Source organism: Cherax quadricarinatus, chromosome 34 (genome assembly GCF_038502225.1).
Source record: "Cherax quadricarinatus isolate ZL_2023a chromosome 34, ASM3850222v1, whole genome shotgun sequence".
NCBI classification, from domain to species: Eukaryota; Metazoa; Arthropoda; class Malacostraca; order Decapoda; family Parastacidae; genus Cherax; species Cherax quadricarinatus.
Window position 1 is genome coordinate 6,275,722 of NC_091325.1, and position 12,538 is coordinate 6,288,259.

Consider the following 12,538-nt stretch of genomic DNA (forward strand, 5'->3'; position numbering starts at 1 on the left):
GTGTCTCGGTTTCCATCGTGTTGATGTTTTACCCCATTTATCTCCTTCTATCCGGTCCTGCTGTTACCTACTATCCATATCTATCTACAGTTTTACTCCATCTCTCTTCTTTCATAAATCTATCTTTCACTCTCTAAACTTTTTTGTCTCGACTACTCCTTCTTTCTTTTACTCCGCTTTTTTCCTCCTTCCGTTTCCTCGTCTTATTTTTTTCTCTTTCCTATTCTTCGTCTTCCCCTTCCATCTTTCATCTTCAATCTCTCTCTCATCCATTTCCACTTGTTAGACCTTCCCTTCCATTTTCGCTCCTCCATATCTCACCCGTCCACTTTCCTGACTCTTCCATTTTATCATCGTACTTAACCTTTCCTTTCCGTCATTCGTTTATGTCTCTTGTACCGTCTCCTGAGTTATCTGTCTCTCAGTCTCTCTCTCAACTATATGTCCACCTTCAACACACGTCCAGCCCCTCCACCTCTACCACACGCTCACACACACACACACACACACACACACACACACACACACACACACACACACTAACACTAACACTAACACTAACGCACACACACGCACTCCCTCCACCACACACTTACTTCCTTCACTCAACCAGTCCTTTCATCACACAACTAATTCCTTCATCACACAATTAATTCCTTAACTACACAACCAATCCCTGCACCACATAACCAATCCCTTCACCACACAACCAGTCCTTCACCACACACCCAATCCCTTTCTCCTTACATCTATGTTCACTCTCATCACACATACTCCCTTCACCACACACCCATTCCCTCCACCACTCCCCCATAAGCTCCCTTCATCTCAGACCTTGACTCCCTCATCTCTCTCTTCACTTCCCTATACACAAAATGCCCTCAGGGTGGTATTAGGGTGTGATAAATGTCGTATTTTGCTAATTGTGGTGTGTTTGGACCGAGGCGCGTGCTCTCTCCCTCCTTCTTTCCTTCTCTCCATCCCTTTCTCCTTCCCTTTCTTACTCTTCTCTGAGAGATTTTAACACTGTGTATGTGACCATCCTGAGTGTTGATGCATGACTAGGAAACACAGCTATCTTGACCCCCTCCCCCCCGTGTTACAGTAACATGGAATAGGACAGCAATAAACTGGTGACGTACAAACTTTTGCTAAACAAAAAATTATTTCTTCCTTACCTCTTCTAATTTTTCTTCTTCTTCTTCTTCGTCTTCTTCTTCTTCTTCTTCTTCTTCTTCTTCTTCTTCTTCTTCTTCTTCTTCTTCTTCTTCTTCTTCTTCTTCTTCTTCTTCTTGTGTTCTTCCTTTACATCCTCCTCCTCCTCTTCTACCCCATCCTCTCTTCCTCCTACCTTCCATCCCTCCCTCCCATCCTCTCTCCCTCCCGCTGCGGTTAGCCTCGGGCGCCGCAGTCGTAGTAATCGTGTCGGAGAGTAAAAATGAGGAAGTGAAAGACGAGGAAGAGAAGAAAGAAGAAAGAAGAAAGGAAGCTGATGAATATTCAGATATCGAATCTAAAATCATATTATTGCCTTAGCGTGTCTCGTAATTTGTGGAGACTCTTGCACACAGAGAGACAGGGCAACAGAGAGAACCAGCCATAGAGATAGAGATGATGAAGAGAGTGAGAGAGAGAGAGAGAGAGAGAGCAAGAGGAATAGATTTGGCACATACAGAGACAGAGACCAAAAAAAAAAAAAAACAGAGTAGACGAAATAAATCTTAGAATGTGCCCTAAGAAGCCACAGATAGTCAAGACGGTGATAATTATTTTCAAAATATTCAAGGGAAAGCGCTAAACCCTTAAAACGATCACTCAGTGCCTGGGGACAAAGACCCATCTTCCCTGGATCAAGAGGCGTCCACCAGCATTACACAGCTTCTCCCTCCTCTGACTGATACGCAGCACATAACTCTGCTTTTCTCCATGTATCATAAACTTTATATATATATTAATAAAATGTAACATGGAACATAAACTTTACCTTCTTTCACTTTGCTTTATTTTGTTTTAACCTGGTTTACTTTGCCTTGCTTTATTTTACATTGCTTTATTTTACGTTACCTTACTTTGCTTTATTTTACATTAATTTACATTTCTTAATTTTACTCGACCTTACCTTACATTACTTTATTTTACATTACTTTACAATCCCGTATTTTACATTAACTTACAATACTTAATCTTACCGTAAGAGTATAATACTTAACCATACATTACTATACTTTATTTCACTCTATTTTTGCTTTACTTAAAGGAAGTCTCACGTGAGAAATTGGCAGAATATCGGCGGGCAGCTTCAGTGGTCGTGGGTGATCGATCAATCCTCCCTCCCCAACACTCTGATAAGGACAGTTGTCACTGGGTGGTGCCACTTTTAAATTGCACCCCACTGGCTATTTTTCTTTTCAAGTGCGAGAGATGTGGTAGGAGCGCCGCGGCCTGCGATTGTGGTAGTCGTTGGTTGTGGTGGTTGTGGTTGGTGACAATGAACAGTCCCCTCCAACCCCCCCCTCCACTCTCTCCCCTCCCTCCATCTCTTCTTCAGTCAGCTAATTCGTCATATCGCCCGGGGAGAGGGGGGTAGGGGAGGGAAGTTTGCCTTATTGTGTATGGGAGAAGCCGTCGTCCAATGTGAAACTGTACTAATGATGTGTGTTTGTGTTCACACGACTGACCACCGAGGTGACCCATACTGACCCACCTTTACCTCGCATCAAACACTCAGTAAAAACAGCTGTCGTGTTGTAAATAAAAAGAATTAATCATGTGATAAAAGCGTATGTCCTATTAACCATGTAAAAAAACATTAATTTAAAAGTCAATAATTCAACGAATGAGCTGATAATTAGCTGAATTGCCGTAAAAATTTACCTTTTCAAAAGTAATTCAAAAAGTAATCCTCCGTAAGCCATGCGTGTCGTATGAGGCGACTAAAATGCCGGGAGCAATGGGCTAGTAACCCCTTCTCCTGTATACAATTACTAAAAAAGAGAAGAAGAAAAACTTTATAAAACTGGGTTGCTTAAATGTGCGTGGATGTAGTGCGGATGACAAGAAACAGATGATTGCTGATGTTATGAATGAAAAGAAGTTGGATGTCCTGGCCCTAAGCGAAACAAAGCTGAAGGGGGTAGGAGAGTTTCAGTGGGGGGAAATAAATGGGATTAAATCTGGAGTATCTGAGAGAGTTAGAGCAAAGGAAGGGGTAGCAGTAATGTTAAATGATCAGTTATGGAAGGAGAAAAGAGAATATGAATGTGTAAATTCAAGAATTATGTGGATTAAAGTAAAGGTTGGATGCGAGAAGTGGGTCATAATAAGCGTGTATGCACCTGGAGAAGAGAGGAATGCAGAGGAGAGAGAGAGATTTTGGGAGATGTTAAGTGAATGTATAGGAGCCTTTGAACCAAGTGAGAGAGTAATTGTGGTAGGGGACTTGAATGCTAAAGTAGGAGAAACTTTTAGAGAGGGTGTGGTAGGTAAGTTTGGGGTGCCAGGTGTAAATGATAATGGGAGCCCTTTGATTGAACTTTGTATAGAAAGGGGTTTAGTTATAGGTAATACATATTTTAAGAAAAAGAGGATAAATAAGTATACACGATATGATGTAGGGCGAAATGACAGTAGTTTGTTGGATTATGTATTGGTAGATAAAAGACTGTTGAGTAGACTTCAGGATGTACATGTTTATAGAGGGGCCACAGATATATCACATCACTTTCTAGTTGTAGCTACACTGAGAGTAAAAGGTAGATGGGATACAAGGAGAATAGAAGCATCAGGGAAGAGAGAGGTGAAGGTTTATAAACTAAAAGAGGAGGCAGTTAGGGTAAGATATAAACAGCTATTGGAGGATAGATGGGCTAATGAGAGCATAGGCAATGGGGTCGAAGAGGTATGGGGTAGGTTTAAAAATGTAGTGTTAGAGTGTTCAGCAGAAGTTTGTGGTTACAGGAAAGTGGGTGCAGGAGGGAAGAGGAGCGATTGGTGGAATGATGATGTAAAGAGAGTAGTAAGGGAGAAAAAGTTAGCATATGAGAAGTTTTTACAAAGTAGAAGTGATGCAAGGAGGGAAGAGTATATGGAGAAAAAGAGAGAAGTTAAGAGAGTGGTGAAGCAATGTAAAAAGAGAGCAAATGAGAGAGTGGGTGAGATGTTATCAACAAATTTTGTTGAAAATAAGAAAAAGTTTTGGAGTGAGATTAACAAGTTAAGAAAGCCTAGAGAACAAATGGATTTGTCAGTTAAAAATAGGAGAGGAGAGTTATTAAATGGAGAGTTAGAGGTATTGGGAAGATGGAAGGAATATTTTGAGGAATTGTTAAATGTTGATGAAGATAGGGAAGCTGTGATTTCGTGTATAGGGCAAGGAGGAATAACATCTTGTAGGAGTGAGGAAGAGCCAGTTGTGAGTGTGGGGGAAGTTCGTGAGGCAGTAGGTAAAATGAAAGGGGGTAAGGCAGCCGGGATTGATGGGATAAAGATAGAAATGTTAAAAGCAGGTGGGGATATAGTTTTGGAGTGGTTGGTGCAATTATTTAATAAATGTATGGAAGAGGGTAAGGTACCTAGGGATTGGCAGAGAGCATGCATAGTTCCTTTGTATAAAGGCAAAGGGGATAAAAGAGATTGCAAAAATTATAGGGGGATAAGTCTGTTGAGTGTACCTGGTAAAGTGTATGGTAGAGTTATAATTGAAAGAATTAAGAGTAAGACGGAGAATAGGATAGCAGATGAACAAGGAGGCTTTAGGAAAGGTAGGGGGTGTGTGGACCAGGTGTTTACAGTGAAACATATAAGTGAACAGTATTTAGATAAGGCTAAAGAGGTCTTTGTGGCATTTATGGATTTGGAAAAGGCGTATGACAGGGTGGATAGGGGGGCAATGTGGCAGATGTTGCAAGTGTATGGTGTAGGAGGTAGGTTACTGAAAGCAGTGAAGAGTTTTTACGAGGATAGTGAGGCTCAAGTTAGAGTATGTAGGAAAGAGGGAAATTTTTTCCCAGTAAAAGTAGGCCTTAGACAAGGATGTGTGATGTCACCGTGGTTGTTTAATATATTTATAGATGGGGTTGTAAGAGAAGTAAATGCGAGGGTCTTGGCAAGAGGCGTGGAGTTAAAAGATAAAGAATCACACACAAAGTGGGAGTTGTCACAGCTGCTCTTTGCTGATGACACTGTGCTCTTGGGAGATTCTGAAGAGAAGTTGCAGAGATTGGTGGATGAATTTGGTAGGGTGTGCAAAAGAAGAAAATTAAAGGTGAATACAGGAAAGAGTAAGGTTATGAGGATAACAAAAAGATTAGGTGATGAAAGATTGAATATCAGATTGGAGGGAGAGAGTATGGAGGAGGTGAACGTATTCAGATATTTGGGAGTGGACGTGTCAGCGGATGGGTCTATGAAAGATGAGGTGAATCATAGAATTGATGAGGGAAAAAGAGTGAGTGGTGCACTTAGGAGTCTGTGGAGACAAAGAACTTTGTCCTTGGAGGCAAAGAGGGGAATGTATGAGAGTATAGTTTTACCAACGCTCTTATATGGGTGTGAAGCGTGGGTGATGAATGTTGCAGCGAGGAGAAGGCTGGAGGCAGTGGAGATGTCATGCCTGAGGGCAATGTGTGGTGTGAATATAATGCAGAGAATTCGTAGTTTGGAAGTTAGGAGGAGGTGCGGGATTACCAAAACTGTTGTCCAGAGGGCTGAGGAAGGGTTGTTGAGGTGGTTCGGACATGTAGAGAGAATGGAGCGAAACAGAATGACTTCAAGAGTGTATCAGTCTGTAGTGGAAGGAAGGCGGGGTAGGGGTCGGCCTAGGAAGGGTTGGAGGGAGGGGGTAAAGGAGGTTTTGTGTGCGAGGGGCTTGGACTTCCAGCAGGCATGTGTGAGCGTGTTTGATAGGAGTGAATGGAGACAAATGGTTTTTAATACTTGACGTGCTGTTGGAGTGTGAGCAAAGTAACATTTATGAAGGGATTCAGGGAAACGGCAGGCCGGACTTGAGTCCTGGAGATGGGAAGTACAGTGCCTGCACTCTGAAGGAGGGGTGTTAATGTTGCAGTTTAAAAACTGTAGTGTAAAGCACCCTTCTGGCAAGACAGTGATGGAGTGAATGATGGTGAAAGTTTTTCTTTTTCGGGCCACCCTGCCTTGGTGGGAATCGGCCGGTGTGATAATAAAAAAATAATAAATATATATATATATATAAATATATAAATATATATATATATATAAATATATATAAATATATATAAATATATATATATATATATATAAATATATATAAATATATATATATATATATATATATATATATATATATATATATATATATATATATATATATATATAATTTTATTTTATTTTATTTTATTAACATAACTTTACTATATCGTGGTGAAAGAAGAGGAAGTGACCCGGAAATAAACGATAAATTCAATAACCTTAAAGAGTGTCAGATAAGCCTGACAAAGCTTCGATTTTACACTCGTGCGTCATGTTCGAAACTGCAGAGCTTTACCGTACCTTGGTGTTAGAGCTTGTACTGCATGGCCTGGCGCGCTTCAGAGCGCCAGTGAGCCTCCCGCGATCACTCAAGCTCGGGTTCAAAGCTTCATTATGAAGCACTAAGAGCGTCTTTTTAACGGGATATATGCACCGAGAGGTGTATTTCTCTCACCGTATTAATGCCCTATTTTAGGGCTTAAGGTATTCTTGTCTGTTGGTGAAGGGATTACGTGCAGTCGTAATGACCCTAGCGTAGTCGATAGGCTTTAAACCCCATTAAGCAGCCTTGTTCACGCGTAATTGATCTCTGTATCAGATTTAGTCCTCAAAAATAATCGCCGTTGAATTATGAAATGCTTTTTGCTTTACAGTTACTTTTATTTTTGGTCATTGTTTTCTTCCGTTTCCTTATCGGAGAAGATTATCTCCCGTTGCAAAGATTACAATTGTTCGGTCAATGCAAAGTTTTATATAAATATAAATATAAATATATAGATCACGCGGATCTATTGATACAAGTGTCTGCTTGATCTGGCATTGGTATCTGCTTATTCTGATGTTGGTGTCTGCTTACGTTGACGCTGGTGTCTGCTTAACCTGACGTTCGTACTGTTGTATATGCTTGACCTGACGTTGTGGTCTCCTAGACCAAACTTGTGCCTGCTTCGCCTGATGCGGATCTGCTTGGCCTTACGTAGGTGTCTGCTTGACACCTACGTCTGATAGATCTGAGTCTGATAGACACAATATGGACAAGTGATTCATATGCTGCATTTGTCAGTGACACGTTCTTGTCAGTCTTTGTCCATCGCATACATATGTCATGTCACTTTCCTACCACCTTGCTGACCTGTGACCCCGGTATCGAGAGGCTTTCCACGCCTGTAGCCTAACTTCCCTTATGACCTGTCGATAAGGCAAACTATTACTGCCTGCAATGGCATTCATTAAATAAGTCTGCACTTTTCTTTAAACAGTTTTATTTTCCCTTGCACTTTGTTTCCAGCATGTGGGGGGGGGGTAGGAGAGCGTTTGTAATTCGTGGGTTTTTGTACCATAAATAAATGAAACCACAATTCACATCTAACAAATGATGGATGATGTTTCAGACCCACTTGGACCATTACCTAATCGAGGTTTGAGATAAGCTCTGGAAGGACCAGAACACTTGCATATTTCATCCCCGATCTGTGGGTTAGTTATAAATTGTCTACACAGTAATTTAGATTTTTTCAATCTAATTTGCAAGATTTACAATTTGCTAATGGTGTCTACTTTGCAGGTGACGGGCCCGGCGAATGCGCCGACGTGCTGACGTGTGGGGTGTGTCAGAAGGACTTCCTGCTGGCAGACATCCTGCGCTTTATTCAACACAAGGTGCAAAACTGTCAGGCCCCCAATTCGCGTTGCGGCCACAACGGCTCTTCCAGCGAGCGAGACTCCATCGCCGGCCCGCCAAGCTCAAGAGACCACAATGGTGACTTGGGCTCTGAAGGCCCCTCCAACCCGGCCAGCCCCGCTGCCGTCAAGAAGGAAGGGGACGACTGTAAGGCCGACGAAAAGCGTAAGAGAGACGATGAAGGCGACGCCCCTGCTCGGAAAAAACCCCGTAGCACGCAAGACGCTGAAGCAAACACGACAGACTCCGGTGAGTAAGCTAAGAGTTGTATGAGTAGACTGAAGGTTGTAAGGTTAGAGTAGGATGATGGTTGTGAGGTTAGAGTCAGTAGGCTGAAGGTTCAGTTGACGCTGGGTTTTACCTGTAAATAGCTCCAGGGATCATCACTCACACGACCTGGTCAGAGATTTTCCTGTTAATGGACTAAAAAGGACAATTTCAAGTTATCTTTCGTGCTGACATTGTTTTCACAGCTCTTAATAATAATACATATATTCAGCACAAAGTTTTAGACCACGACTTCAATAGCCCTAGCATCACACTCTACTTTTAGGACCCACTCTTTAAACGTCTGTAAATTTTTAAGTTTTATAAAGATGCTCTATTTATGTCCATATGCTGCTACTCAAAGTCATGCTATGATAACTACGTCATTATATATATATATATATATATATATATATATATATATATATATATATATATATATATATATATATATATATATATAATTTAATTTATCGCTAAATGCCTGTTGATCCAATTACCTTAAAAATATACTGCCTAACTTCTTTAGTCTGGTGCTGAAAGGGGATATTCCAGTATATCTCTGTCTATAGCTCTTTATGTTATCTCCCAACAATATTTTGGGTATAAATGCCAGCGCACCAGCTCAATTTCCGGCTCCCAAAAACACTAGTAAGCTCCATAATTTCTCCACGCGTGATCGCTTGCCATCTTCCATTTCATTACTGCGCGATGAGTGTCGGAGTAAATCAGAGACCCAGCCAGCAAAACAAACCCAGCGATGGCTGGACGCCCCAGTTCTGGATCATAAGGCTAATTGAGGGTCCGTGTTTGGTCCCAAAAATTTCCTCTGTGTGTGTGTGTGTGTGTGTGTGTGTGTGTGTGTGTGTGTGTGTGTGTGTGTGTGTGTGTGGGGTACCCACGAAGTTATGTATGCAGATGTCTAGTACCTCCTTTTGGATTCCCTTTTTAAATTTTAACCGCCGGCATTATTGGCTTCTGACCTCTTTGACCCAGTCATACCTACTCCTGATACTGTGCATGAAGTTTTCCCCCTACTACTTCATCACATAGCTCATTCTAATAATTTACCACCCAGAGACTGAAGATTTAATAACTTCCCTTTGGCTCGTTTGTGTTTTAAGCTTTCATATATGCCACCTCGCTCTTTGCATTTCAAACAGTCTGTCCCAATTGGCCCCACCTCTCTCTCTTTCTCTCTCTCTCTCTCTCTCTCTCTCTCTCTCTCTCTCTCTCTCTCTCTCTCTCTCTCTCTCTCTCTCTCTCTCTCTCTCTCTCTCTCTCTCTCTCTTTCTCTTCCCTTTGTCCCGTTCTGCCCGTACCTCTTCTCTTCCTGTTCCTCCTTTCACCACCCTCCATTTACTGCTCCTGGTTTATCAACAACGCCGCCATGACTTCCTCCGTCGTCGCCACTGGCTCTTAGACTTCCCTCCCTCTGCCAGGGCTGCGACAGAGAGTCGGGTCTGAGGCCTTCGACGAGCACTTAGCCTCCTTGGAAGAGACATCCATCAAGTCTGAGAGACAGTAATCCGTCACAGTGTCTATTAGACGTGATATCCTTCCTGGAAAAGTTATCAGACATTTGATGATGAAGGTCTGAGTAACTGATTTGGTGTATTATTTAGTTCGATGTTGCTGTAGTTACAGGGTGATATTAATTACTGGAAGATTGTATGAAACGAATCTCTTCGTATAAACGGAGCATCGTTGAGGTCTCAAACGGTAACACATGTTTCGTATTTTTTCCTATTGTTTATGATAATATTTCACCATTTTTTAAATAAGATATGAAAAGTTTATTAAAATCTATAAGATGCACTTTCACTCAAAAATCATGCCTTTTAACCATAAATGTCTTAATTTTGGTCGGTAAATCGTATGTATAATTATCATTCCGCTCCCAGGCGACCATAAGATCACACGGCAACCTTAAATCATCGAGTGATCACTACGCCCGCAGGAGACCATACGATTATACAGTAACCGTAAACCTCCGAATGATCGCCCCGCACTCCCGTAGCCTTACACGGAAGCCCACTAGACCCCGGAATGATAACACGGAGCTTCCCAACAGCCGTATTTTGGCTCGTCCCCGGCGCCTGGCTCCTTTTATTGGCGCCCCTTCCTGTCCATAGCGGGCCGGCGCCAGGGGGGAAGACACACATTTGTTGCCGAGGCCTCGACCGTTCGACCTCGCACCCACAACATTACCCAAGGCACTAATACCTGACGCCTCGCTTCGGAAGGGAACACCACCTCGCAGGGGAAGGAAACACCACCTTGCAAGGGAACAGTCGGACCACCTTGCAGGGGGGCAGTAACACCACCTTGCAGGGGGACAATACACCACATTGCAAAGGACCGGTAACACAACCTCACAAAAGGACGGCAACACCACTTCGCTGCTCTCACAATTAAACGCTAGCTTTAACTCATTTCTTTAATATATTATGAAAATGTGACCTCAAGAAATTACGGTAATATAAGTTCATTTTGAGTTTTGATGGATATTGTGAAGCGTTGAAGCCTTGTGGGTCGATCCAGTTCAAGGCATATCGGAGGCTCGATTCTCCGTCCACTAATAGCAAGTCAAAAACATAATTTTTGCAGCCAGACTTCTCTGGATATTCTAATAAATATTTTAATTGAATATGCAATTAACGAACGTCTTTATCCTGACTCTTGAGGAAAACAGGACATGAAAAATGTTTACAGAAACAAAAGCTGACCTGGTCAGAGACTGGACGGTGTTTCCTGGACGAAGAATCGAGCTTCCACAATTCCTTGCGCTAAATGACCCAAAGAAGTTCAACCATTCACATAATAAAAAGTAAACTGCAGAAACGAGGTAAGACAGAGTGTAGCCGGAGGGAGGATGACTCTGCCGAAAACATGTGTGTGTGTCCGGAGGGTCAACGATGGTCTCTGTAGAGTCATGTGTAAGTGGTAATGTGTGTCTGGAGGGTCAACGATGGTCTCTGTGTAGAGTTTTGTGTATGTAGTAATGTGTGTCCGGAGGGTCAACGATGGTCTCTGTAGAGTTTTGTGTATGTAGTAATGTGTGTCCGGAGGGTCAACGATGGTCTCTGTAGAGTTTTGTGTATATAGTAATGTGTGTCTGGAGGGTCAACGATGGACTCTGTGTAGAGTTTTGTGTATGTAGTAATGTGTGTCCGGAGGGTCAACGAAGCTGACTTGGCCTGGTTAATCTGATCTCTTTCAAATAAACAGGTGCCTTGACGGTGGTGATGGGCCTTTGTTCCAAGGTGTCAGAACTACCTTTCCTTTGTACCAAACCTGAGTACCTTCCATTCCCCACGCTCTGTATAATCCCTACAGGTTTACCGCAGGTTGTGACGTAGCTTTATTGTTAATTAATCTCTTTCTTAGTTGTACTCAGTCGTAATAACCTAGTTGTGATTACATGGGTCGAATCACAGCTTCTGGCCCCTCCTACTCTTCGTTATAGACAAAGTTTACATATTTCTAGCTTCTCGACAGATGGCGGGCGTTCTCTCTGTGGTTCTATTAACGATAAAACACGAAATGCCCCGATTGTTTGTAAATAAATGTTTGCTTAGGGCAGCGAATGCAGCTGTTGCAGTTGCCGTGAATGTCGTTAGATGTCTTGTAGTAGGTAGTGGGTGATGTAGTAGTAGTAGATGACTGGTTTTTGGACCTGTTAGCAGTGAATGGAGCAGGAGGTGCTGGTTAGGCTGCTTGTGTGGTAGTAGAGGGGTTGTGGTTGGAATAGGAGACGCTGGTTGGGTTGCTCGTGTGGTGGTGAATGAAAGAGGTGTACGAACCAGTCTCAGGAAACAACCCCTTCCTTACTTATTCTCGTCTTCCTCTTTCCCCTCTTTATTTATTTCCAGTCTCCTTGCCCCATCCCATACCCCTTATCTCCGCGTGTTCTAGCTCACCCTTCTCAACTTTTTTCATCACCCTTTCTCACCTTTCTCCGCCCTTTCTTGCTCTTATTTACATCCTTTTCCACCTCTCCTCCAATCTTTGGTGCCTATCTTCTTTCCCCTTTCTTGCTCATCTGCTTCCTTCCATTTCCTTCTTTCTTCCCTTTGCCACTACTGCTCCACCTTTCACAACCCTCCAACCTTTCTTGCCCATCTTTTCCAAATTTTTCTTCCACTTGTCTTACCTCCTTCTTATTCCCCTTCTCTTTACCACCATTTATATGAAGGTTTAACTTTTAACTGCAAAAAACATTAAGTCATTATTAAAATTTAATTTTCTGAGTGTTATCATAATCAGTCATCATCACGACTACCACTACCACCCCTACCAGCACCGCTACCACCACGCACAGCCACCACTACTACCACCCCCAACACTACCACCATTATT

General features: G+C 42.4%; 1 protein-coding gene across 1 annotated transcript in view; it reads left to right on the plus strand.

Moving 5' to 3' along the window:
• Nucleotides 1-12,538, plus strand: part of LOC128693747 (B-cell lymphoma/leukemia 11A-like) — a 161,883-nt gene that overhangs the window by 48,141 nt on the left and 101,204 nt on the right. The window contains exon 2 of the mRNA XM_053783599.2: nucleotides 7,793-8,158. Within this exon, the coding sequence (XP_053639574.2) occupies nucleotides 7,793-8,158 (366 nt within the window). The remainder of the gene's footprint in view (nucleotides 1-7,792; nucleotides 8,159-12,538) is intronic.